The following is a 26,254-nucleotide window of genomic DNA, read 5'->3' as shown; positions in this document are numbered from 1 at the left end:
TGATTTACTGTGCTCTAAATTTAGATAAGAAATACTTAATTTCATTTGAAAACGACAAATACAGGTTCTAACATGTAGCCTAAGAACTACTGCCCATAAATACAGAAACAAAGCAGAAACTGTATACTAAATACTTTAGATGACTGAAACTTACATACATTCGTAAGAAATAAAAAAACATCTTTGATGTGTATCACCTGTTGAAGAACAGAATTCTCAATAGGTTGAGAAAGAGAATAACAGCCCCTGCCAGCTGGAAATTGGACTGGCGCTATCAGCTAGGCCTTGGTGTACTCATATCAAATATAAACAATTTTATAGAACACAACCTCAGAAAAGGCCACTCTGTGACCATGATGAATCAAGATAAAGCAAGAGCACCCCAAAATCATATGTAAACATAGACAAAAGCATGAACATTGTCCCAGCCACAAAAATAACTTAGTATAATCCTATCTTGGAGATTATGAGTGACCACTGCTTCTTTACCCATCACAGTTTTGGCCTTCCTCCATTCTTTTTTTTTTTTTTTTTTTAAATTTTTTTTTTCAATGTTTTTTATTTATTTTTGGGACAGAGAGAGACAAAGCATGAACGGGGGAGGGGCAGAGAGAGAGGGAGACACAGAATCGGAAACAGGCTCCAGGCTCCGAGCCGACAGCCCAGAGCCTGACGCGGGGCTCGAACTCACGGACCGCGAGATCGTGACCTGGCTGAAGTCGGACGCTTAACCGACTGCGCCACCCAGGCGCCCCATGGCCTTCCTCCATTCTTCTTGTCTTCCAGGTTCTTAAAATACCTAATCACAAAATTACCCCCACTTCCCAATAGCATCCAATCTACTGTAAAGTCATACTTAAATCCTCTCCAAAATTCTTAACACAAGCTCAAATCCTATATTGTTCTACATGATACATATTCTTCCTTGTTACAAGGAATCAGTAAATTCATCTTGTTTAACTACAGATATGTTCCTGGCGGTCCTCCCCGAAGGGCACTCAAAGAGCTGGGACTACAGATTTCAGTACAGGGTGGAATTAGGAACAAAACAATAAATTTACATTAAAAATACCCACAATCCATAGAATACATACTGTCTACCTAAAGGGGTCTTTTACTATGTAAACATATCCTATAATGAGTTCTCACCAATTTAGAATTCCCAGTGTTTATCAGCAATGGTGGTGTTGACTAAATAAACAAACTTTGGAAGGAAAAAGAAGATTAAAACAGAGAGGGAAGCAAACCATAAGAGACTCTTAAATACAGAGAACAAACTGAGGGCTACTGGAGGGAGGTGAGTGGGGGTATGGGCTAGATGGGTGATGGGCATTAAGGAAGGTACTTGTTAGGATGAGCACTGGGTGTTCTATATAAGTGATGAATCACTGGGTTCTACTTCTGAAACCAATACTACACTGTATGTTAGCTAACTTGAATTTAAATAAATAAATATCTTTATAAATCTAAGCAGATCTCTTAAAAAAGTGTTTATATCAAATTCTCAATTACCCAGTTTTCCACCCTACCTGAACAAAGCAAGAACCTAAGTACAAAAGGTAAAAAGTAAATGAAGAAACGAAACCCTGAACAGAATACTTAAAATAATAAAATCCTCTAATTTAAATCCATTACTTAATTTAATAAATTAATTTAATAATTAAATTTAAGTATATTATGCATTCCTCTTCAAAAAGTTTCTAAATACAATAATATGTCATTAAAACCAACTTATCTATCTGAGACATCGGCATACTTTAGTATTTAAACTTTCAAATATCTTCTCATTGATCACCAAAGTGAACCTTGCCCACTGCATGCTTACCTCCTGGGTCCTTATCTGGATTGTACTCTAAAGCATTGCTACAGATGAGGTCAATATCTTTCAGAAAATCCTTAGCAGTCAGGTAATTATGCTTATCAATTTTAGTTATTACTGTCGATAAATCCATTGGTTCCTTGATTACTTCAAGATAATCTGAAACCTAAAACAAACAGGATATTTTAATGAAAATTACTTCTGCTATTTCACATGATCTACTCATAAAAACACAGAATAAAACCATAAAATTATTTAAAAATTCAATCTAAAGATCTAAAAAATAATTACAAATAAGGATAAAATTGTAGAGCAATTTACGCTACTAAAGTTACTACTTTGAAGTCATACTTTCCATGAAAAGCTTCAGTTTCAAGTCATATCTAAATCAACTCTGAAATGTTTCTCATCTTGAAATATAAAACCAATTTGTGTCAGCTGTTTTTGCCCCCAGGCCTTTGTACATACCTGAGAAGAGAATGTATGGGTAAAAGCACCCAATAAGTATCAATGCATGTTACTTCAAGAAATTTTTTTAAAGGAAATTAAGAAACATAGATTTTTCATATTATTTATTAGAAAAGTTCTCTGGTAAATCTCTTTAAAATCTTTAAACAAAACAAAACAACCCCCCCCCCCACCACCACCACCACCAAAAAAAAAAAACAAAACACTTTCTTTCTCAATTTTCCCGGGTGAATTGTTTCATGGAAAGTGTTTTCTGCTCCTTTGGAGTCATTACAAACATTTTGAGTCAATTATATAACAAAAATAAGTATTGCTTTCATGACTAGAAGATTTACTTGAACTTCCCTAATCATAAATAAATTCGTAAGTAAATGTGCTCTATTGTGCTGATTTTCTAAGAGATAACTCAAAATAGGAGCTATTAAGTCACAATTTGCCCAATGTTTTATATCATTTGACCACTAAGAAATCTCTTACCAACCTATCTCTACTGCCTCCCCCAATGCAAATCTCAAATCAAGCAATCAGGTCTGATATAAAAACAGTCTTAGAAACATCTACTTACTCCAGAATCAAATACTGGAGCTAGGATAATTTCCACTCTTTGAAACTAAAGGCTACTTTTTCTCCATTGCAAATACACACATACACACACAAACACACAAAAACACACACAAACACACACATACACTCTCTCACACACACATACGCACGCATATATACATATTTTATACACGTTTTAAAATATTTAGGTTAACTGTGTGTGCATGTTTTATTGTTGAACTTCTAGGAGTCAAAAAGCCAGTCAATCTCCTTATAGGGGAGGTAATGAAGCTATAATGAACAAGCGATAGTTCAGAAGGTATTATTAGTTGGATTCTTGGCCCTGGCATTGGCATGCCTTGAGTACATGTGGAAAATGTCTATTAACTGCAAAGCACTACAAAAATTTATACTAGTAAAGATTATAAAATTTTTGTTCTAATATTTAATTTTAAATTCTACATTTATTTTCTAAACTTTTCTTTCTCTGAAGTCTGCTTTGGAATTCCATAGTTTTTAAACATTTCAAATTCATTATTTGAATATAAATGTTTATGTTTTAGGTTATTTAAATGTTATCTTGTTTTCCCCTCTTGTTTCACACAGACCTCTCTATCTTTTCAGCTTTAAGAACAAAGAACCAGTAGCAGAATGAACATAACAAAGAATAAAAGAGAAAATAAGAAACATAACCCTTGAATAAAAGTTTTATCTGACCCAGATTTTTCTATCCCTTTCCACTGCCTTACCATCATTTATAAAACTTTTACTCTATCACACATGGCATTTGAAATCTGACCATCTCTTCTGGTTAGAAAGAAAGAGAGTTCTCTGGAGGAAAGGCAAAACTGGTTTAGTGCAGGAGGTTGACTTGGGATCAAGCCCTTATCAAATAAGTGTCAGAGGCCCATACCCAATTTGAAATAAAAATAAACATCTAAAATAATCCTTAAAGTTGGGCTAAAAGTTTTAACTTATCTGAAAACACTAAGAGGTGAAGAAAAATGTTCCACAAATGTAAAATGGTATGTATTAATTGCAAAAGCAAATTAGCAATTCCTGTCATTTCGATAGAAAATTTAAGGTAGCTATGATATAAAATAAAGAATGCAGGCTTTGAATTTCAAAAAAACCTCCGAGTCTTGGCTATGTCGCTTGCCTGTGAGCCTCAGTTTCCTCAGCTGCAACTTAAAAATAATGATTCTGTGAGGTTGTTAAAAGGATCAAATGGATAAAACTATGTATTTTGGATAAATATACAAATAAAATACAGATAGTTCCTCTACTCCCCCAAAGAAGGAAAATAGCTATTTTCAGAGGGGAAAAACAACACTGGTTCATTCTTCCCAGTCATAGATGAGGTAATGATTCCAAAGGAATCTGCTCAGGTCCAAAAGTACAGATTTCACAAGAAGTACACCACATTAAACTATGAATCATTGCAAAATTCAAATTAATAAAAAGATGAAGAAAAAACTTAAAACTAAAAACACCAAAGCTGTTCAAACATGGAGTCTGAACTATAAGAAGAAGGCCAGTAAAGACTGCATCGTGCTCATCCACATGCTATATTATCCCAGGATAAAACAAAACAAAAAAACAACAAATTTTAACTACGGTATTATAGTAGATTCCAAATGGAAAATTTCTTATCACCACAAACCATGCTCCCACAAGGACACAAAACAATACACATTGAAAGTGAGAAATTTTCCACTGGGAGCAGAGAAAATCCTTGCAGAAAAAAATAATTTTGGCATAAGATATGCTTAACATCAAACAGCATCTTAGTTACAGGCATTTCCAAAATATGAAAGACAAATTTCAGGTTTCTTAGCCACCTCTTTCACAATCGTATACATAATTTTGAAAATGCCAAAATTAATTGGTATGGATTGGTTAATACCAATATACTTTTTAAGAGCAAGATTTATCCTGGAATAAAAATAGTCTAGTATGGACATTTCACTAAAGTAACTTTTAATCCTCTTCTTACATTGAAGAGTAAGAGATCACAAAGATCAATAGTAAATAAGAGGACATACGAATTGGTCACTAATTTCATCCAAAAGTCACCAGATGTTTGCTGATGACATTGGTGGTTATCACATGGATTAAAATTTTACAGGTTAGGGGTAATATTCATCCATGCCTTTGCTTTTTTTCCTTCCAAAAAAAGATGTCAATATTTTTTTCTTTTAGCCAGTTCAACTTCACTGTTTGCACACTACTGAAACAAGACCTCTTCAATATCCACCGGTTTGCTGAAGATGTTAAAACGTTTATCCGTCGCCAGCCTCTTGGTTACATCCCTGAGAAACAACCGCAGCTCTCTTAAAGTATTTTCCTCCTGGTCCTCCATCCGGTTTTTTTCTGATTCTGATAACTGACGAGGTGGAGAAGGTAGTGCAAGAGGAAGCACTTCCATAGCACAAAGACCTGAAGAAAATAAAAGAAAATGTTAAGATTCCAACATGGCAGGGCCAGGACCTCAATTACTTTTCTGGCATTCTCTCAAAAAAGAACTCCAAATATGTGTGAACCACTTGCAAATCCAGCAAGTAAAAATTTGAACAGAAACCAACAGTATATTAGAGAAGAGAATTATTTCACAAAATAACTCACAGTAGGACTCCTTTAAATCGCAAATGATATGATTTTAAATAATTTGATTTTGAAATATTATTTACATACAACTTATGAGAAATATTTCAACTCAACAAAAATATCTTCAGGTGAAGAACTGTATACCAATTTGCTTAAAATCAATGTTGCTTAAAAACCTTCTTCTCAAAATGGGGTTGCCCGATATGCATGAAAGTGAAATGGGCAAGTAACAATTCTTTGATCCTTCCCACTCCCAAAAGAGCTTTGATTTTAGACAAGTCTTTTCTACTCTGATATTCTCAATACAACATAGTAGGGGTAGTGAATGGCACATACCTGTGTAGGGAGCAAAAAAAAATTAGGAACTAAAACAAGAATCCCAAAGACCTGGATAAGATGGAAAATCCAGTCTACAGTGTTATATGTAAAATTTACAGTATTCATTTCCGCCTAAACAAACACAAAATCTTCTTAAAAAGTAAAGTATTAACTTTCCTAAACACATTATTCCCTAATTCCTTAAAAGTTTTTCCCAGTATCACACTGAACTTCAGGATTAAAATTCTAAGGATTCTTGCTGATTTCTAAATAGCCCCTAAGACAAAAAATGAAAGTAAATAGAAGCAACTCAAAAAGAAAAAGAATTATGTTAATCCTTAACACAGAATATTCAAATCTTTGAGACTAAAATGTATCTGAGAACAAGTAAGATACCTTATTAAAATGAATCATTACATAATAAAATATTTTAAGTACTGTTATTTTGATTAACAGGAAGCAACACCCAACAATCAGAAGGTGTAACTTCCATATTTAATTTTCCAAGGTTGCTGGGGGGGTAAACTCACAACTATAGCCATATGATAGGTGCTCATTTTTAGAACTCTGAGAAAATGTGGAAAGGAGTCACTAAAGAACAATAAAATAAAGTGTTGGATAATATAATCAGTAAAAAACAGAAGTAGAACAAATATGGAAAAGGAAGGACTTGGAAGGGGTGGAAATGTATTTAACATCCTACAAGAACCGCAATGAGAAACATAAAAGAACAAGGGGAAAGATGCTTAAAAACTTCTAACAGGATTGTTATTTTCTAGAAGAAGCTGAGAGATTACAAAGAGGACCTTATCTTTACACATCTTTAAGATTAGAAACAGTCTTTTGATTGACCCAGAATGCATTCCTTTCTTAGGCCAGGGGGCTGAAATTTGAAATATTATGCTATTAGCCCAAATCCAAGAAAACTCTAATGCTTAAAACAAAGCCATGATAGGTTTCCAAGTGCCTCGCACAACTAACATTACAGGTGCTCAATAAATACTTGAAAAATTAGTAAGCCAGAAAAGGCAAACATTCCGATCAGCTCTTGACCTATCACACCTACTCTGACCCACAACGTAATCAGCACACGACCTGGTGTTCTCAATCTTACAGTTTAAGTCCCCTGTACTTGAACTGACTAAAACAGAGCAGAACCAAAGACTTTTTTTCTTCAACTTTTTAAGCCTCAGAATGTGAAATCTACCAGAGTAACTGGATTGAAATGATAAGGTGAATACTTCATTAATGGTCACCTGTTAATAAAGCCTTAACAATGAGGCTGTACTTCCCAATCTCAAGTCGGGTAAACACAACGACCACTTCTGCATAGGCCATCTAAAGGTAAGGAGAATCTAAAAAACTGACTTTATTTCCACAAAGAAATGGTTTTTTTAAAAAGTGACTCCAAGAAGGGGCATTCTTAACTTCACTCCCCATCCTCCCTCTCCCCCATTTTCCTAAAGGCTTTAGGAACTTTACCAGTGTGTTTCCTTCGTGGTGGAGCCATTGATGCCTGATTGAGAATCAATTCTTGGAAAAATTTTCTTCTGTCTTCTTCAATAGGCCTTTGAATATACAAGACCTCTTCATACTGTATTCTAAAGATACATTTAACCTACACACATACACATACACACAAAGACATTAAATATATAAAGAATTAAAAGCTTACTTATTATACCAAACTACAATTTCTTCAACTTCCAGTACCATTTTCAATTTTCATTCATGTGGGATTAGGGTTAACCTCATCCCAGGCTATAATGTTGAGAGATTCAACCTCATGGACTAAACAGTAATGAGAGAATGATCAGTTGCCCAAGTCGTTAATAAATTATACTATACCTGGGAGAGTCAGCAAATAGTAGCAAAAAGGATAATTGATCATAATAGTTAGATGGCAACAATCTCAAAGGACTTTTGTGTTAGAGCTAGACAGTAATTACCTAGAATCTACATTAGAGAGCTGAAACCATGCTAACAGCACTGCCTTCTCTTATGTTCTTTCTGTGTACTTCCCATCCAGTCACTTCCTTTCCTGGGCTCTTTTCATACCAAGTCTATTCCACTGAATCCTCCAGAATCCTGGTTTCACTGCAAATAAACTATACCTTCAGTTTCTCCCCAGAATGCTCCACAATAACACCACCTTCCACACAAAACTCCCAAACAATATTAAGCCAGTCATTCTCACATAACTCACAGTTCCTTCCTACTGATTACCTACCTCTCCTTTATTTACCTGCTGTATAGAGGCTTTGACCCCAGATGTCCCCCTTGCAATATAGGCTGTTGAAATCCTCCACATCATCCATATTAATCTACACGCTTTAATTTTTATGTTTTTCTAGAAGGTCTATATTCTACTTCTAGACACCAAACTCCCTAAGAATAGAGACCATTTCTTACTCATCTGTCTTCCTATATGTACCACAGTGACTGGTACATACTAATGTTTAATTAGCATGGACTGAATGAGTAAAGCCTGTATTTTTTTTTTTCCTCGCCCAGATCAACTGGAAACTGCAAATGGGAAAAGGTTATTAATAAGGAAAGAAGAACCAACTACGAGGCAATGAGGAAACACTGGATGAAAATTCAAGGAATCAGATCCTAGCCCAAATTTAGCCACACATTTAAGGTAAACTACATAATCCGTTTAATTTGTCATGTCTAACTACTTACTAAGAATTCCTAAATATTATTTCAATAGAACTTATAACAATGAGGTATGTAGGAGTCCTTCATTTTACAAATGAGAAAACTTAGACTTGGAAAGGTTTAAGTAACTGGATTAAGGTCACAAAGTAGAAGTAAAGAGAGAACACTAGATCACATAATCTCTAAAGGCCTTTTCCAGCTCTAAAATTCTAAGACAGAAAAGACACAATCAATGAAAAGCAGAATTCAAAAATTTGCATAGAGAACTATCTACCTCAACCCAAAGCCAAATCCTTTTAAGAGTTTATAAAATTTCACCCTGTCTCCAATATATTTTTTTTTTTGTAGACTACTCTCATGTACAATTCCCCCAACCCATTGATCTATGCTTCACTGGCCCTTCTTCAAAAGTTCTGGCAAGCAAATTTACCAGTGCACACCCACTGTGTGCTAAATATAATGTCAAATAGTGCAATTATAAGCTTGAAGAAAATATAGTTACTTCCTGCTGTCAAGGATCTTAAAAGTTTCATAAGAAAGCATTATAGTACCACACCAGGAGTGTTGTAACACAGGCAGAGAAACAGAAGAGACTCTGCAAGAGTCTGCAAGAGGTAAGGGTGAAGAGGCATTAGATATAGCAAAAATAGCTAACATTAACTGGGTCTTGAAAAATAAACAAAATGCAATACCCTAGAAGTACCAGGATTTTGTTCAAGAGCAGCAAAACATTTAATTTCAGTTTTAAATATTCTTCCTTCTGATAATTGTTCAACATTGTGTTGAACTTTGTGAGTACAAAAGCATACCAAGAGTAAATCTACAGTAATCCCCTGATACTCCTGCCAGGTTATTACCAACAGCTTAGAATCCATCACTTTATAAGTAGGCTACATTTTACTTTAAATTTGCCCCTAACTTTATCTTCTGACATTCCCAGCCTCAAATTACATGCTGCAACTGAACACACCTCAGATAATTCCCTGAAATCATGTGCTTTCACACTGGCTCACAGTGGCCTCTATATGTGCTATCAGCTCTTTCCAACCCTGTTTTTAACTCTCTGCTCAAGCCAATGCTTTCTGGGTAATTCTTTCTCTGATTTTCTCAGATACACTTGGGCATACTATCTAATACCCCTCCAAACTTAAAAAAAAAAATTTTTTTTTAATGTTTTATTTATTTTTGAGAGAGAGACAGAGTGTGAGCAGGGGAGGGACACACACACACACACACACACACACACACACACACACACACACACACACACACACAGAATCTGAAGCAGGCTCCAGGCTCTGAACTGTGAGCACACAGCCCGACACAGGGCTCGAACTCACAAACCATGAGATCATGACCTGAGCCAAAGTTGGACGCTTAACCGACTGAGTCACCCAGGTTCCCCCATCAAACTTTAAAGTTCAATGATTTTTAGTAAATTAATTCAGTTGTGCAATCATCACAAGTCAGTCTTAAAATATTTTCATTACCTCCAAAAAGCTCCCTTGTGTCCATCTAGCCCCAGTCTCCACATTCATACTCCCAGCCCAACAACCACTGATTTACTTCCAGTCTCCAGAGATTTACCTTTTCTAGAAATTGTGTATCAGACAATTGGTAGCCTTTCTGTCTAGCTTCTCTCAATATATCTAAGTGCACCTACATTGTAGAAAGTATCAGCAGTTCATTCCATTTAATGCTGAACAGTATTTCCCTGGATGTATATACAATATTTCATTTTACCAATCACCAGTTAATGAATACTTGAGTTGTTTCCACTATTATGAATAATGCTAGTAGGAACATTTGCATTCAAGTCTTTGTGTGAACATAATTCTCTTGTGTAGTTACCTAGAATGCCAAGTTATAGCCTAAGTTTATGACTAACATCTTCAGAACTGCCAGTTTTTTTCAAAAATGGCTACACCGCTTTATAATTCCAACAGCAATATATTAGGCCTCCAGTTTCTCTACATCCTTGTCAACATTCCATATTGTCTAGTGATCGTACATACAGTGGTATCCCATTCCTGAATAACTAATGATCTTAAGAATATTTTCTTGGGGCGCTTGGGTGGCTCAGTTGGTTGAGCATGTGACTTCAGCTCAGGTCATGATCTCATAGTCCGTGAGTTCGAGCCCCGTGTTGGGCTCTGTGCTGACAGCTCAGAACCTGGAACCTGCTTCAGATTCTGTGTCACCCTCTCTCTGCTCCTCCGCTGCTCATGCTGTGTCTCTCTTTCTCTCTCTCAAAAATAAACATTTGGAAAGAAAAAAAGGACCTCTTCTTGTGCTTTATTAGCCCAAGAGAATACATACTCTTTGGCGAAATGTGTATTTAAATCTTCAGCCCATTTTTAAATTGTAGTGTTCTTTTTTTAACTTAATTGTGGTAAAACAGAACATAAAATCTGCTATTTTTATCATTTTTAATTGTACAGCCTATAGTATTAAGTATATTCACAATGTTATGCAACCATTATTACCATCTATCTCCAGAACTTTTTCATCCTCCCCAAGTAAAATTCTGTATCCATTAAACACTAACTCCCCACGCTCTCCCTTTTCCCAGTCCCTGGCAATCACCATTCTACTTTCTATCTCTATAAATCTGATTATTCTAGGAACTTTTTTAAAAAAGGAATCATGGGGCACCTGGGTGGCTCAGCTGGTTAAGCATATCTTGATTTTTGGCTCAGGTCATGATCTCACTCACTGCTCATGAGATCGAACCCCATATAGGGCTCTGTGCTAATAGCATGGAGACTTCTTGGAATTCTCTCTCTCCCTCTCTCTCTCTGCCCCTCCCCTGCTTGACCTCTTTTTCCCTCTCTCTCTCTCTCTTTCAAAATAAATTAATGTTAAAAAAAAAAAAGGAATCATGTATTTGTCCTTTTGTGACTGGCCTATTTAACTTAGCATAATGCCTCAAAATTTCATTTATGCTGAAGCATGTGTTAAAATTTCCTTCCTTTTCAAAGCTAAATAATGTTATATTGTATGTATATGCCACTTTTTCTTTATCCATTTGTCGAAGGACATTTGTGTGTTTCTACCTTTTGGTAATTGTGTCACGAACATGGGCATACAGATATCTGTTCAAATCCCTGCTTTCACTTCTTCTGGGTGTATACTCAGAAGCAGAATTGCTGGATCATATGGTTATTCTGTTCAACATTTTTAAGGAATCACTGCACCATTTATTTCCAATGAGACTGCACAACTTTATACTCAAGCGCTCCAATTTCTTCACATCTTGCCCAACATTAGTCATTTTTTGTTTTTATGGTAACAGCCTTCCTAATGAGTATTAACTGACATCTCATTGTGGTTTTAATTTGCATTTCCCTAATGAGTAGTGATGTTCAGCATCTTTTCATGAGCTTCTTGGCCATTTGAATACCCTCATTGCAGGGAAGTATGGTTGGTTGGATTTTTTTGTTCTTGAGTTGTAGGAGTTCTTTATATACTCTGGATAGCAATCCCTTACCAGATATATGATTTGCAAATATTTTCTCCCATTCTGTGGGTTCCCTTTTCACTCTGATAGTGACCTTTGATGCAACAAGTTTTTAATGTTGATGAAATCCAATATATCTATTTTTTCTTCTGTTGCCTATACTTGTGGTATCATAGCCAAGAAACGGTTACAAAATCCAAAGTCATAAAGCTTTCCTATTATGTTTTCTTCTAAGGGTTTTACAGTTTTAAGTATTCTGTTTAGTTCTTTGACCCATTTTGAGTTAACTTTTGCATATGGTAATAAGGGCCCAATTCACTTTTTTTAAGTTTTATTTATTTAAGTAATCTCTACACCCAACGTAAGGATCAAACTCACAGCCCCAAGATCAAGAGTCGCATGCTCTCCCGACTGAGCCAGCCAGTTCCCCACATCATTTCTTTTGCATGTGAAATTCCAGTTTTCCCAGCACCATTTATTGAAATCACTATCCTTTCCTCCATGAATGGTCTTCACACTCTTGTTGAAAATCATCTGTTGGTAGTCGTATGTTGAAAGATTCTTTTTTTTTTTTTAATGTAATCTCTATACCTAATGTGGGGCTTGAACTCATTACCCTGAGATCAAGAGTTGCATGCTCTAGTGACTGAGCCAGCCAGGCACCCTGAAAGAGTTCTTAATACATTCCAGTTTTGAGTCTTATGAAGATATGCAACATGATATATTTGAAGTATTTCTCCCCAGTCTGTGGCTTGTTTTCTCATTTTGTTAACGGTGTCTTTTAAAAAGTTTTTAATTTTGATAAAGTTGCCTTTATCAATTTTTCCTCTTATGGATCATGTTTTTATATAATATCATAGCACGTCTCATACTGTATTATTTTTTTTAAGTCTCTCTTCCCTCTAAACTTTAAATTATTAGAGAACAGTGGCTATCTTTTGGTTTTGCACCTATTTTATTCATTCATTCATTCATTCACTCATTCAACAAAGACTTACTGTACTAGAAATATTTACATATATATGTATCTATTTGTGAGTACTGCATGTATATGTGTACACATGAGAGACCCTGTAAGGCAGCTAGACACTGTGAATGAAAGCATGAAGAAACCAGACACTTGACCTGCCTTAAGCAAATTCAGACTCATGAAAACACTGCATTGCATAAAACAGACACACAATAAATTTTGATGAATAAACAATGGTTTTAACTTGACAAACACAAAACTCTTTATTTCCCTGACCACTCATTAAACTAAGCAACACATTACCCAGAAATTGTCTCTGCAAACTTAGAGAATATAGTACATTGTAAGTACATGACCTTTGTAATCAGACAAACCTGAGTCCAAATCTTTGCTCTGCCATACTAGTTGTGAGACCCTAGGCAAGGTCTAGGGTCTTACTTTTCTTACTAAAAGAGTTAAAAAAAACCCTTGTATTAGATAATATATGTAATTGACCTCTACAGTGCCTGGCACATAGCTGCTTAAGTGGCAGCAATTGTTTCACTAGCAAAATCTTGTTTTACCTCATCTATTAAATGTTAGAGTTGTCAGTCCTCAGTTTTAAAGGCAGAGTTTATGCAATGTCTATAATGGGGAAAATTAATAATTAAGACTCAAGACTTCAAAGGTATGGAAAATGAGGTCAGAAATGAAACTAATATAGCTTCTCTGAATAAAATCTGCTTTCCAAAAACAAAATAAGTAAATAATTAAATAAAAATAAATAATAACATTTCACATACTTTAATATAGTAATAATTTATGTTCATTTACTAGAGACAGTAAACTGTGATTTAAAAACTTGTGGTGACCCTCGTAAATTTTAAGATTCACATAAATGTTCTACGACAAAAAAATTAATACTAAGATATTTCCCTTGTACATATGATTATTCATTTTCAATGCCCCTACTTGATTTTTCTACTTAAGTTATTAATTTTTAACTCCCAGTTTCTATCATAAACTGAGAGACACAAAATGACACGAAATACTGTGATGACAATATGCTGTTTGTAGTCTTTAATTTCCTAAGGGTAGCTGAGGAAATATTTCTTTAAAATTCATTTACAATATACTGAATTATATCATCTTGAGCCTGCCCATAATAATACCAAAATACAATTCGGTGAATCTCTTCAGAAACTTAAGTGCAATTCTTTCTGACCAAAGTTTGCTTTCCTTCCTGTAAATATTTATACCTCCGTCTGCTTCCTTGTTTAAAAATCCCTTTCCTAGAGCCTAAATGTCCATCAACTGATGAATGGATAAAGAAGATGTGGTTTATATATACAATGGAATACTACTTGGCAATGAGAAAGAATGAAATCTTGTGGCAACGTGGATGGAACTGAAGGGTAGTATGCTAAGTGAAATAAGTCAGGCACAGAAAGACAGATACCATATGTTTTCACTCCTATGTGGATCTTGAGAAACTTAACAGAAGACCATGGGGGAGGGGAAAGGGGAAAGGGGAAAAAAATAGTTACAAAGAGAGAGGGAGAGAGGCAAACCATGAGAGACTCCTAAATACAGAGAACAAACTGAGGGTGGATGGAGGAGGGGAGCAGAGGAGAGGGGAAAATGGGTGATGGGCATTGAGGAGGGCACTTGTTGGGGTGAGCACTGGGTGTTGTATGTAAGTGATGAATCACGGGAATCTACCCCCAAAACCAAGAACAGGGGCGCCTGGGTGGCTTGGTCGGTTAAGCGTCCGACTTCGGCTCAGGTCATGATCTCACAGTCCGTGAGTTCGAGCCCCGCGTCGGGCTCTGTGCTGACAGCTCAGAGCCTAGAGCCTGTTTCAGATTCTGTGTCTCCCTCTCTCTCTCTCTGCCCCTCCCCTGTTCGTGCTCTGTCTCTCTCTGTCTCAAAAATAAATAAACGTTAAAAAAAAAATTAAAAAAAAAAAAAACCAAGAACATACTGTACACACTGTATGTTAGCCAATTTGACAATAAAATAAAAAATATATATATAAAACACACAAAAAATATTTAAATAAAATAAATTCACCAATCACAAAAAAAAATAAAAAAATAAAAATCCCTTTCCTATGCTCAATCCTCAGTTCTTTTTTCTAATTCTCCTGAATGAAGAGAAATAACTTGCTATTCCCATGTATCTCAACTAACATTCTCCAACTATCCTCAGAGTCTACAAGGTCCACAAAAGTAAATTTACTTACATTAGAATTTTGCAATAAAAGAAATCAGGCTAAGCAAGAGTTAAAACCAACATGGTGATTTAGTGGTAAATTCCTATTTTTTATGCGACAAACATTTAGTAGGCAATTCCAATATGTCAAGAAGTGGAAAAGTGAAGGCCGGTAACACAATCCCCTCTTCTCAAAGAGCTTGTGGTCTAGGGTCAGAGGTTCTCAAACATTTTAGTCTCAGGACCTATTAAACTCTTAAAAACTATTCAGGAATCCAAAAGAGCTTCTGTGTATGTGGTTTACATCTGTCAATAATTATGTGTTAAAATTAAAACCAAGAGCATTCCAAATTATGTATACACTTAAAAACCGATTACATGACACTGAAAATAGATTTAAAAAACAAAAAAACAAAAACAAAACACATTCTCTTGGGACACCTGGGTGGCTCAGTCAGTTAAGTGTCTGACTTTGGCTTAGCTCATGGTCTGTAGGTCTTAGGTCATGGGTCTGTAAATTCGAGACCCACATGGGACTCTGCTGACAGCCTTGGATTCTGTGTCTCCCTCCCTCTCTGCCCCTCCCCCACTCACGCTCTGCGTCTGTCTCCGTCTCTCTTTCTCAAAAATAAACAAACATTAAAAAATGAAAAAAGAAAGGGGCATCTGGGTGGCTCAGTTGAGCAGCTGACTTCATCTCAGGTCATGCATGATCTCACAATTGGTCAGTTCGAGCCCCATGTCAGGCTCTGTGCTGACAACTCAGAGCCTGAAGCCAGTTTCAGATTCTGTCTCCCTCTCTCTCTGCCCCTCCTCCCCCAAAAGAAATAAACATTAAAAAAATTTTTTTAAGAAAAACAAAAAATACATTCTCTTGAAAAATGTATTTTTCGGATTTATAAAATATAATATAAAATAAAATTTAGTGAGAAAAGTGGCATTGTTTTACATTTCCTCAAATCTCTTTAATGTCTAGCTTAATGAAAGACAACAGGATTCTCATTTCTGTTTCCGTATTTAATGTTACAATATGTTGTTTTGATTGAAGTACATGAAGAAAACCCATATTCAAGCAGGTATGTAGTTGGAAGAAAGAGGAATGTGACAACTCCCTGAAAGTCTTATGGGGCCCACAAAAGTCCTTTTTTTTTTGATCAAACACCTCATCAGTAAAAAATTTTAAAATACTCATTCCAGTATATACATATTTATTTAAATATACTATTCCACTAATATTACTATTTCTATTATAAAACGTATATGTAAAATACTTAAGATAATATGAAGACTAAAAATGTGTAAAAGTTCTAATTTTTTTTCAATATTCCAATGTACTGACTTGAGTACAAACTTACTGTGGGGACTACTGGATTAGGGGAGATATACATACAAAGAAACATCTACAAGAGACTGTTAAAGAGCTCTAAAAGATGAGATTGTTATTTTGTCGGACAGAAAGAAAGTGGTTTTATATTCCGAATAAAACATTACCCCTATGGTAACTAATTCTTTTTTGGTTTTGTTCTATTTTTAAAACTGAGTATAGAACCTTTCCTTTTCACCTCTGAATGAGTTTATTTTCTGAGAATAACAATTCAGAAAATGAAAACTGCTATAATCTTAATACCCAGAAATAATTACTATTTACACTTATTAATAGTTATATACGTATGCAAATAACTTTACATATACTACTATATGGTTATATGTATAGCATAATACTATACTGGTTACTGTATTTTTTTAACAACATATTCACAACATCTTTTCATGACATTTTTTTTTTTACGATTTTATTTTTAAGTAATCTCTACATCCAACGTGGGGCTTGAACTCACACCCCTGTGATCAAGAGTCACACACTATACTGACTGAGCCAGCCAGGCACCCCATGACATCATTTTTTACATCAATATTACATTGTTTCATGGAAGAAATCTACTACAACATAACCAATCCCCTATAATAGGACATTTAGATAGTTTCCAATCTATGAAGAAAGGCTATAATAAATATTCTTGTATTTTTTGTGTGGTCTGCACAGTATCTTTGTGTTAGTCCATGAACAACTCTTTGGATAATTACTCATAAATGGTACTGCTGAGCCAACATGTATGTACACATTTAAGTCTATTACCTGGACTGCCCTGGAGAGATTTATTTAACTGTTTTTTATATTTGCCTACTTGATAGGTTAAAATTTACATTTCACTTTTATTTTAAATTATCCACTGTATTGGAGCACCTGGCTGGCTCAGTCTGAAGAGCATGCGACTCCTGATTTTGGGGTTGTAAATTCGAGCCCCTCGTTGGGTGCAGAGATTACTTTAAAAAAACAAAATCATTAAAAAAAATTATCTACTGTACTGTCTTAAATGGACTCTAGTAATTGGCCGTTTCTTTCTTTTAGAATCACTTGGTTTTCTGTCTACTTCATCTCTTCTATAGATCTGGCACTTTTCTAACCTACAGTTACTTACTGTGCAACTCTCCATGTTTTTCATTCATTCCCCAAATATTTATCAATATGTGCTAAGTATTATTCACTACTATCTCAGTTTGTGACCTAAACAAAGCAAGAATTCTAATGGTAAAGCTGAAATTTAAATGAAAGGCTTGGGGGTACCTGCGTGGCTCAGTTGGTTAAACGTCCAACTCTTGGTTTTGGCTCAGGTCATGATCTCATGGTTTGTGAGTTCGAGCCCTGCATCGGGCTCCATGCAGACTGTGCAGAAGCTGCTTGGGATTCTCTCTCCCTATCTCTCTCTGTCCCTCCCCTGCTCATGCTCACTCTCTCTCTCTCTCTCACTCTCTCTCAAAATAAATAAATAAACCTTAAAAAAAAAATAAATAAATGAAAGGCTTGGAGGCAGAGAAGGATTTCCTAAGAACAGTATGTATAAAACATGTTATGTAATGAGTAATCCAAGAGAATTTTCATAATCTTCACCCCACAAATGTGATGACAGATTTAGTAGCTACTTGATTAGTAAGAGTAAAGAATACAGAAAACAAAGGGAGGAAAAAGAACTGACATTTCATGATTCAACGCTAGTAAATCTCTAATATTTTAGCTACTAATTAAGGTTACTGGCACACAAATAATGAATAAATTGGATCCATTAAAAATATGACAATATAACAACACAGCAGATTTGTATGATCTAATGTTAGCCTTAAAAAAACTACCAACAGCGGGACGGATACCTGGCTGGCTCAGTTAACGAGCACGCGACTCTTGATCTCAGGGTAATGAGTTCAAGCCCCACAATGGGTGTAGAAATCACTATATACTAAACTTAAAAAAAACAAACAAAAAACCAACAACCAACAGTAAAATAGCATGTGAATAAACAACAGAAGTAGGCAAAATTGCTATATCAAGAAACTGGGTTCATAATACTTTTATTTACAAATTTTTCAATGTAAGGAAAACATCAGTTAATTATATATTCCTAACCAGAAACCTTAATTACCCAAATTTTCTTTTTTTTTTCCTAAAAATATTTATTCATTTTTGAGAGAGAAAGAAAGAGACAGAACACAAGCAAGGGAGAGGCAGAGAGGGAGACAAAGAATCTGAAGCAGGCTCCAGGCTCCAGGCTGTCAGCACACAGCCTGACCCAGGGTTTGAACTCATGAGCTGCAAGATCATGACCTGAGCCAAAGTCCGACCCTTAACCAACTGAGCCACCCAGGCACCCCAATTATCTTCCTCTCTCATAAAATTATAATAAAACTACTTGACAGTGAGGATCTAATTTTTAAAAGTGGCTCCTAGGTTATGTCCAGGTTTAATCCATTTAAATCAATTTCAAGTACATTTCTACTTCATAATACCAAATATTTTATAACTCTGGCTTCCAAAATAAGTTCACATATACTATGTCACACCAACAAGCCTCTTACCATCCACATTTTATAGATGAGGAAACTGAGGCTATTCTGGGTCCAAATATTTACCCAAAATCAAAAGACTTGTAGAGTAAGTCAGTACAAGTTGGGTTTTCTGACTCTTACTACATATAGCATTCTAGTAAACTTTATTGGCCCCATGACAAAAAAAAAAAATTATAATTAATGGTCTTAACTGATATCAGATTATGAATAAATAAAAATGAATTATACTACATTTAATATACTTTTCTTACAAAAATCAGTACATGTACAAGTCAACTTTAACAAGACAGCTAACAAGTGCTAAACAGAAGATATCAGTTAACAGATATCTTAATCATAAAATTCTGCATAATCAAGATTTACAGTATAGCATTTAAAACACGCAAAATCTTTTCTATAAATTGTGTCACCTGGGCAAAATATTTCTAAGCATTTCTAAAGGTGATAATTTCAAGACCTAGTAAGCACAGGGTGTTAAAAACACAATTTTTTAAATATCAATTTTATTCACATGAGTTGACTACTATTTTTTTCTGAAACAAATGTGATTTTACCTTTGATTCTAATATATTAAATATGAGACGGCTTTGAACTCAAAAACTACATACCAGATTTTAAAAATATGCACACTAGTAGTAATAGTCAAATTACCATGATGCTACCACCTGAAAGGTCAAATCCCACCAAATTATCTACCAGACGGTAAGGACGAGAAGGCTAACTGTAATGGAACTGACTGTGATAGAGCCTAGGCCTTCTGAGTACATACCACACATATGTCGGGCTCTGGGACAAACATGATTTATCTCAGTCTTCACGGCAACAGTGACAAATTTATCACTATTATATCAAAAAAGAAACTGAAACTTCAATCATTAGATAACTTGCTTAAGTCACAGTGCTAACAAGTGGTATAACAAGGCATGAACCTAAACAGTATTTATTTTGTTAAATAAGTAAATTTATTAAATAAATTTAAATGTGTACAATTTACAAGATCAACTATTTTAAAACAGTAAGATAAATATTTAATCACTTACCTCTTCAGGCAGTTCACTGTACATGGTTTCAGAGGTAGACAATAAAAATATAGGTGAAAATGATGGTATATCTTGTAGCAATGTCAGAAAAGTTGCTCTCACAGTTTCACTGACAGCTTCCCACCAGTCACCAATGTGAGGCATGTAAACAATACTAGGTACTGTTCTTCGAGCTTCACGAAAAATCTAATTAAGGAAAGAACTGGCATTAAAAATTCAAACTGAAAAGAATGTTCAAATTGATATTATTCTAAAGTTTACTTAGTAACCCCCAAATACATGAAATGTGTCAGGCCTGTGACTGTAATTATTCTCAGCTCAAATATTTAAGCTGTTCAAGATGTGATGCATAAGCCTCACATATAGCTTCTATCTACCCTTGCTCCACCTAAAAAAAGAAGGGTTTTTTTTTTTTGCCATTTTATTATTTCTATTCAGTACTTATTAATAATATAAAGGTATCAAATTGTTCCACTTATCTATCATGTAAAGATAACAAAGCAAAACACCATTATAAAATATGCTGCAAATAAAGAGATAAACATGCACCAACATGTCACCCACGTCAGAATGAGATCAGTAAGCACAAAGAAGAAAAGACATAGTTTCCGTGTTTGTGCACATTCCCTAAAATCACTAAATATATGGATTAAATATTTTCACCATGATGCATCACCCTAGAGCTTAAGATTATGAACTACCTACTGAACCACTTGTTTACCTCCTATCACCTTAATTCAATCCTCCACAGAGCAGTCACAAAATACCCTCACATCACTGAAGAGCAATAAATAAATTAGCAAAAAGCTCTGAGACACTCCCATCGTCAGAAAATACAAAATAAAGTTTCCTCAGGTGTTAAAAAAGAATCCTAACCATAGCTTCAGTCACACTCTGCCAACACATGCCAATAAGGACCGGGTTGGCTATTAGTAAGTTGCCAAGCAGAAGTATTGCCCTTTACATAGATGTCAACAATAGCTCAATGGCCCATCAACAAATTCTTGTGGGATGATATGGCATCTCTTCAATACTTCTAACAAATGAAAGAATAAATGTAAAAATCTTCCTTCAATTTATTTCAGAATTCCATTTCTAAAATTCTCTACTACTTCCCTTTAAACATGTTTCAATTAACCTGTATAATGTGCAAGATAGAGAAATAATGATCTAGTATTTAAAATGATTAGGATTATTAGAAATGTTCCTGAGAATCAAAATGATTATTTTTCTTTAATGAATAAGCCTATCACTTGCATGAATTTTTCAAATGCTACATTTTATAAAGCTTTAAACATTCTGTGTAAAATAAAATGTATTGCCAATTTAATAAACCAGATGGAAGATGCTCAAATAAAAAATTTCCCCCAAATTGGAAATGTAGATGTTATGATCACTCACATCAAAAGTAATATTTGCTCCTTCCCTTCCTTTAATATTTGCATATCCACCAATCCAGAACAGTTGTACAGTACAACTCCAGGACTCTCAAATTTTGACCTTTTCTGCAAACACGCACCCTCTTATCCTGGATCTTGAAAATCCAAGGATTATTGTTTTCCAAAGTTCTTGTAGAAGATTCATAAGAGAAAAACAAGCATAAATATTGGCAAAAGGAAGGAACCACACAGGAGCACAAAGGCAAGTGAGGCATTTAATTTCCACCCCCCCCAAAAAGAAAAAAATTGCTACATGCCACCCAAATCAGGGATGGTATGTGGAGGACAATAACCGATGCCTTTTGTCTTTCCAATTCCCACTCTGTGCTAGGAAAACTAGGGAGAGTCAGCAGGGAGAGAATGGTGATTACATGAAAAACACTAATGAGCTTATAAAACTTACTGAGAAACCTCACAAAACTAACCACCTAATTCAGCCATGCAAGTTTACCACATGCCCAAGGAGAGATGAGAAAACATGCCTTTAAAAAAAACAAAATGTAGCCTCTCATTCTAGTACTTGTAGGTTAGGTTTTCTAGAAATAGTTGTTGAGAACATCTAGTTGCCAATAAGTATCAAAATAAGTATCAAAGAGTAAGGGCAAAGCAACAGAAGGTTAAGTGATAAAAACTTTATAGAGCCAGAAATTAAATAATGCAGGACTATAGGTGTTTTAACTCATTTGCAAGGCTGAACTAGAAACATAAGCATCACCAGCTCTGAAAGAATTGAGGGTTGTTTTTTTTTTTTTTTTCTATTTCTTTCCTCTTTTCATTCAATTCTCCCCAAAACAACAGAATGAACTGGATATTCTATTGATCTTATCTCTAAAGCCTTTAGGAAAGTATCTTTATCAGTGAAATTTTAAAAAAATTATATTTGAAAACCTAAAGGGGGAAAACAAAGAAAAAAGTCTAAGACAAATATAGAAAAATAAAAAGGCTTAGGCTTATCCATGAATGTATAATTACCTAATTTTACAATTAATCTGACTACATGCAATATTAATAGCCAGGGGCTATTTTCAGAATTTTTTCCTAAGCCTTTACAGGAAAAATATCTGTAATTTCTAGAAAAATTTAAAATCACTACTAAAACAAGTTTTATTTTTAATTCCTTACTCCATGTGATCTCAGAACATTTAAACTTCCATAATTTCTTTAAATATATAGCCAACCTGTTCTAATTCTCCAGTTTTTGTAATGAAAATTCAAAAAGAATGGTCTAAAAACAGTATTTTAAAATTCAGAAAAAAAGTTTAATCATATCGTGATTTTTCCATAATGTAAAAGTAGCTCTTCAGCAGTTTGCTGGTAACTTTTAAAGTTGTGGAATAACATACACTCCCTGAAATCAATTAACCAGATTCAGAGTAGAAAAATAAAGCCTAGTTTTAGTGAAGCGGCAACTGTCTTGGGAACAAGTGATGCCATTTGATAACTAGAAAAATACTCACCTATAGGGTGTCTTGGATTGGTGGATGTGCAAGGTGTAGTAGAAAACAGAAAAACTGTTATAGAGAAAAAAAGACAGTAGGCCAAATTACTGAACCAACCGTTCAAAACACCTCTGACATGACCAGCACTCTTGCACAAATAAAATGAACAAACACCAGTGTATGTGAACTGTTCATTTTGATTCTTTAAACAATATATTTTACTTCCTTCTGGCTTCTTCTTGCCCCAGACATCATGGTCCCTTGTGTAACTGTTTTAAAGGTTTATTAAAAAAAAAAAAAAAAAAGTACAAACTACTTCCTATGAATATTAAAGATATGAAACAAAAAAATCAGGCCACTGAAGTTAAAAGTATCCACACAAAGCAGCACTAATTATATAAACTGAACCTATATTTATAAAAGTTCTTATCATCTCAAAAGCTAAACTTTCAAGTCAGTATTTTAGCCAGCAAATTAAAGTATGTGGTGCATGAAATTTTACTGTATTTTAAAAATTAAGTCTATACAGCCCATAACAAGCCATTTTCTTGAGAAACTGAAAACTAGAGTAATTTTAAACACAAATGTAAATGAAGCAGAAAGCTCATGCCAGCGCAGCTTTCACTTTCCTAAAAAAAAGCTCTATAAGAAAGAGAGAAACAATTCTGTCATCAATAAACTTCCAGAATTTGTCTTGGTCATGTTGTAGTACTAGGAATGTGCTAACATTGTAAAAGAGAGAGAAAAGAAAAATCTTGGGGGCTAAAATATTCTTGATTTTTATAAAAATTAAAAAGTACTATTAATATACACTATTAAAATAAGTATTTAATTCCTTAGACCATACTATCATAAATATTAATAATATATCTGCAATACTAATAACTTCATGTCATATCCATCACTTTACTCCATTTATATTCTATTCACCTAAGATTTATCGAGCATCTCTGTGAAAAGGAGGCAACGTCTAGGATCAGGATGCAAGAAATAAAGTGCTGAATTTCTTTAAGCATACAAATCAGCCTATTATAAAACATAACTATACTAGACTTTCTGATCGATGATTGTAATATAAAGCAACATTTTATGAAAATTAAGTCACCCAAATTCTTTTTCTGTTATTTTCATTGCCTAAAAATTTTAAGAATTTCAGTAAATGTGATATGACAAACTCTGGACCAGGATAATTTAACTTTTTTACAACTTAAGAAAAAAAAAAAGGTTGTTGCTATGGTAAAACACAGAAACCCATGTGCACAAACCAAGAGTACCCAAAGTATACACAGAATGCTATGGAGAAATCCAGAAACCCTTATGCATAAACACAAGAGCATCCAAAGAATACACATAGGTAAGTATGTTAATTCCTTCCTGCTACTTAACCCAAAAGGATTTTCCTTGAACATTTCCAAATACAATTTCTTTCTGGGAAAAGAAAAATACTGCAATTTTCACCAAAAAAAAGAAAAAAGAAAAGACCTTATTGACCAAATTATTTGTAACAACATATAATATCCAAACTCCAAAGCTTGTGGCACACAATATATAAATTTATCAATTCAATCATTAATGAAAAAGAAAATACACTTATCAATTCTGATTTCCTAAATCAACAGTAGAAATAATATAAATAATACATTTGAAGATGTCAGAAAAAGGGAATCATAGCTGTTCTTTGGTTTTTTAGAGTGTTAATACAGATAAGTCTTTTAGTACAGTTACTAACATCTCCAGCTTTGTTTTAGGTCTCAGTAACTACTTGTGAATTTTACTCAACAACCATAAATCTTCCAGGCTACCCCAGGCTTTTCCATTCTCCTTCTAGAGCTTTTGAGAGACTATAAAATACTCAGTAACATAGATAGATAGATAGATAGATAGATAGATAGATACATACATACATACATACATACATACATACATACATACATAGACAGGCAGACAGATAGATAGATAGATAGATAGATAGATAGATAGATAGATAGATAGATACAGACATACACACAGACAAAACCACTTTATGAATTCTGGCAATTGTTTTCAGTAATAAATGTCTAGTGTCCAGTTATCACCCAAAGTACTAAATCTCCAAGTGTGACTGATCTCTTAAGACCTAGAATAGTAACACCTGGATTCAGGTTTAAAGCACAGATTCCTGGGGCTCACCCCAAATGTAAAGAATCAGAATTCCTGGGTGTAGAGCCAGGGAATAAGAAATTTTAATAAGCACTCCCAGAAGAGGCTTATACCCACTAAATCTTAAGAAACAATGACAAAACCCTATAGTAGACACGAATTCCTCTACCATTTTCACACACTTTGTAATATTCATCATCAGCTGAGACAGTATGAAGGAGAAAAGAAGGATTAATATATATATGCTTGTATGTGGATATGTTTTAAAGAAAAGACAATTAAAAATGTATAAAGAACTATAAACTGGGCTCTTCCCCTTTCCCATCTTATCATATATATAAATACAGCCCTTTAAAAGTAATTGAAGACTTCTTTCCATGTTTGTGTCACACTATTAAATAATCCAATTTAATTTATATTAAGTATCTTAGAGACTAGGGAAAAGAGAAAAACACAGAAGAATAATGTGCCACAGACGAAACCACATCTATTTTGAGAAAATCCTGCCTATAGGAAGACTAGCTCTCAAGAGAAGTAAGGCAAAAGAAAGGGAATACAGAACAGAGGAATAGAAAGAAGAGGCTTTTATTCTTTCCAGCATTTTTATTTTTGTTTTGTTTTTTCTTCAAATTTTTATTTAAATTTTAGTTAACATACTGTGCAATATTGGTTTCAGGAGCAGAATTCAGTGGTTCATCACTTACATACAACACCCAGTGCTCATCATAAGAATTGTCCACCCTACTTAATACCCACCACCTCTTTCCAACATTTTAGCACCTGACTAGTATGCTCTCTTACCTAGGACTTTTATGCCTTCTTCTACCCAGTTACAGATCCACAAATTAAGAAAAACTTCTTGGGGTGCCTTGGTGGCTCAGTCAGTTAAGAGTCAGACTCTGGATTTCGGTTCAGGTCACAATCTCACAGTTTGTGGGTTTGAGCCCCACATAGGGGCTCTGCACTGACAGTGAGAAGTCTGCTTGGGATTTTCTCTGCCCCCTCTTTCTGCCCCTCCCCAACTCGTGCACATGCTTGCTCTCACTCTCTCTCTCAAAATAAATAAATAAACTTAAAATAGACAAAGGAAAGAAAAAATTCCTCAGTTTTATTACATAATAGTCTCCTTTTAAATAATCTTTTAGGGGGCACCTGGGTGGCCCAGTTGGTTAAGCATCCAATTTCAGCTCAGGTCATGATCTCATGGGTTTGTAGGTTTGAGCCCTACGTCGGGCTCTCTGCTGTCAGCACAGAA

The 26,254-nt window shown here is 34.6% G+C and overlaps 1 protein-coding gene across 6 annotated transcripts in view; it reads right to left on the bottom strand.

The window, feature by feature from the left end:
* Positions 1–26,254, bottom strand: part of ATAD2B (ATPase family AAA domain containing 2B) — a 165,482-nt gene that overhangs the window by 27,175 nt on the left and 112,053 nt on the right. For 5 of the 6 annotated variants that reach the window (XM_042982418.1, XM_042982415.1, XM_042982416.1 and 2 more), the window contains 4 exons: positions 19,983–20,168; positions 7,238–7,373; positions 5,073–5,269; positions 1,826–1,985 (listed from right to left, as the gene is read on the bottom strand). In XM_042982418.1, the coding sequence (XP_042838352.1) occupies positions 1,826–1,985; positions 5,073–5,269; positions 7,238–7,373; positions 19,983–20,168 (679 nt within the window). The remainder of the gene's footprint in view (positions 1–1,825; positions 1,986–5,072; positions 5,270–7,237; positions 7,374–19,982; positions 20,169–26,254) is intronic. The other variant, XM_042982417.1, reaches the window with a different exon arrangement.

Source organism: Panthera tigris, chromosome A3 (genome assembly GCF_018350195.1).
Source record: "Panthera tigris isolate Pti1 chromosome A3, P.tigris_Pti1_mat1.1, whole genome shotgun sequence".
Classification (NCBI taxonomy): domain Eukaryota; kingdom Metazoa; phylum Chordata; class Mammalia; order Carnivora; family Felidae; genus Panthera; species Panthera tigris.
The sequence above is the reverse complement of the archived record's forward strand: the minus strand, read 5'-3'. Positions and strand labels throughout refer to the sequence as shown.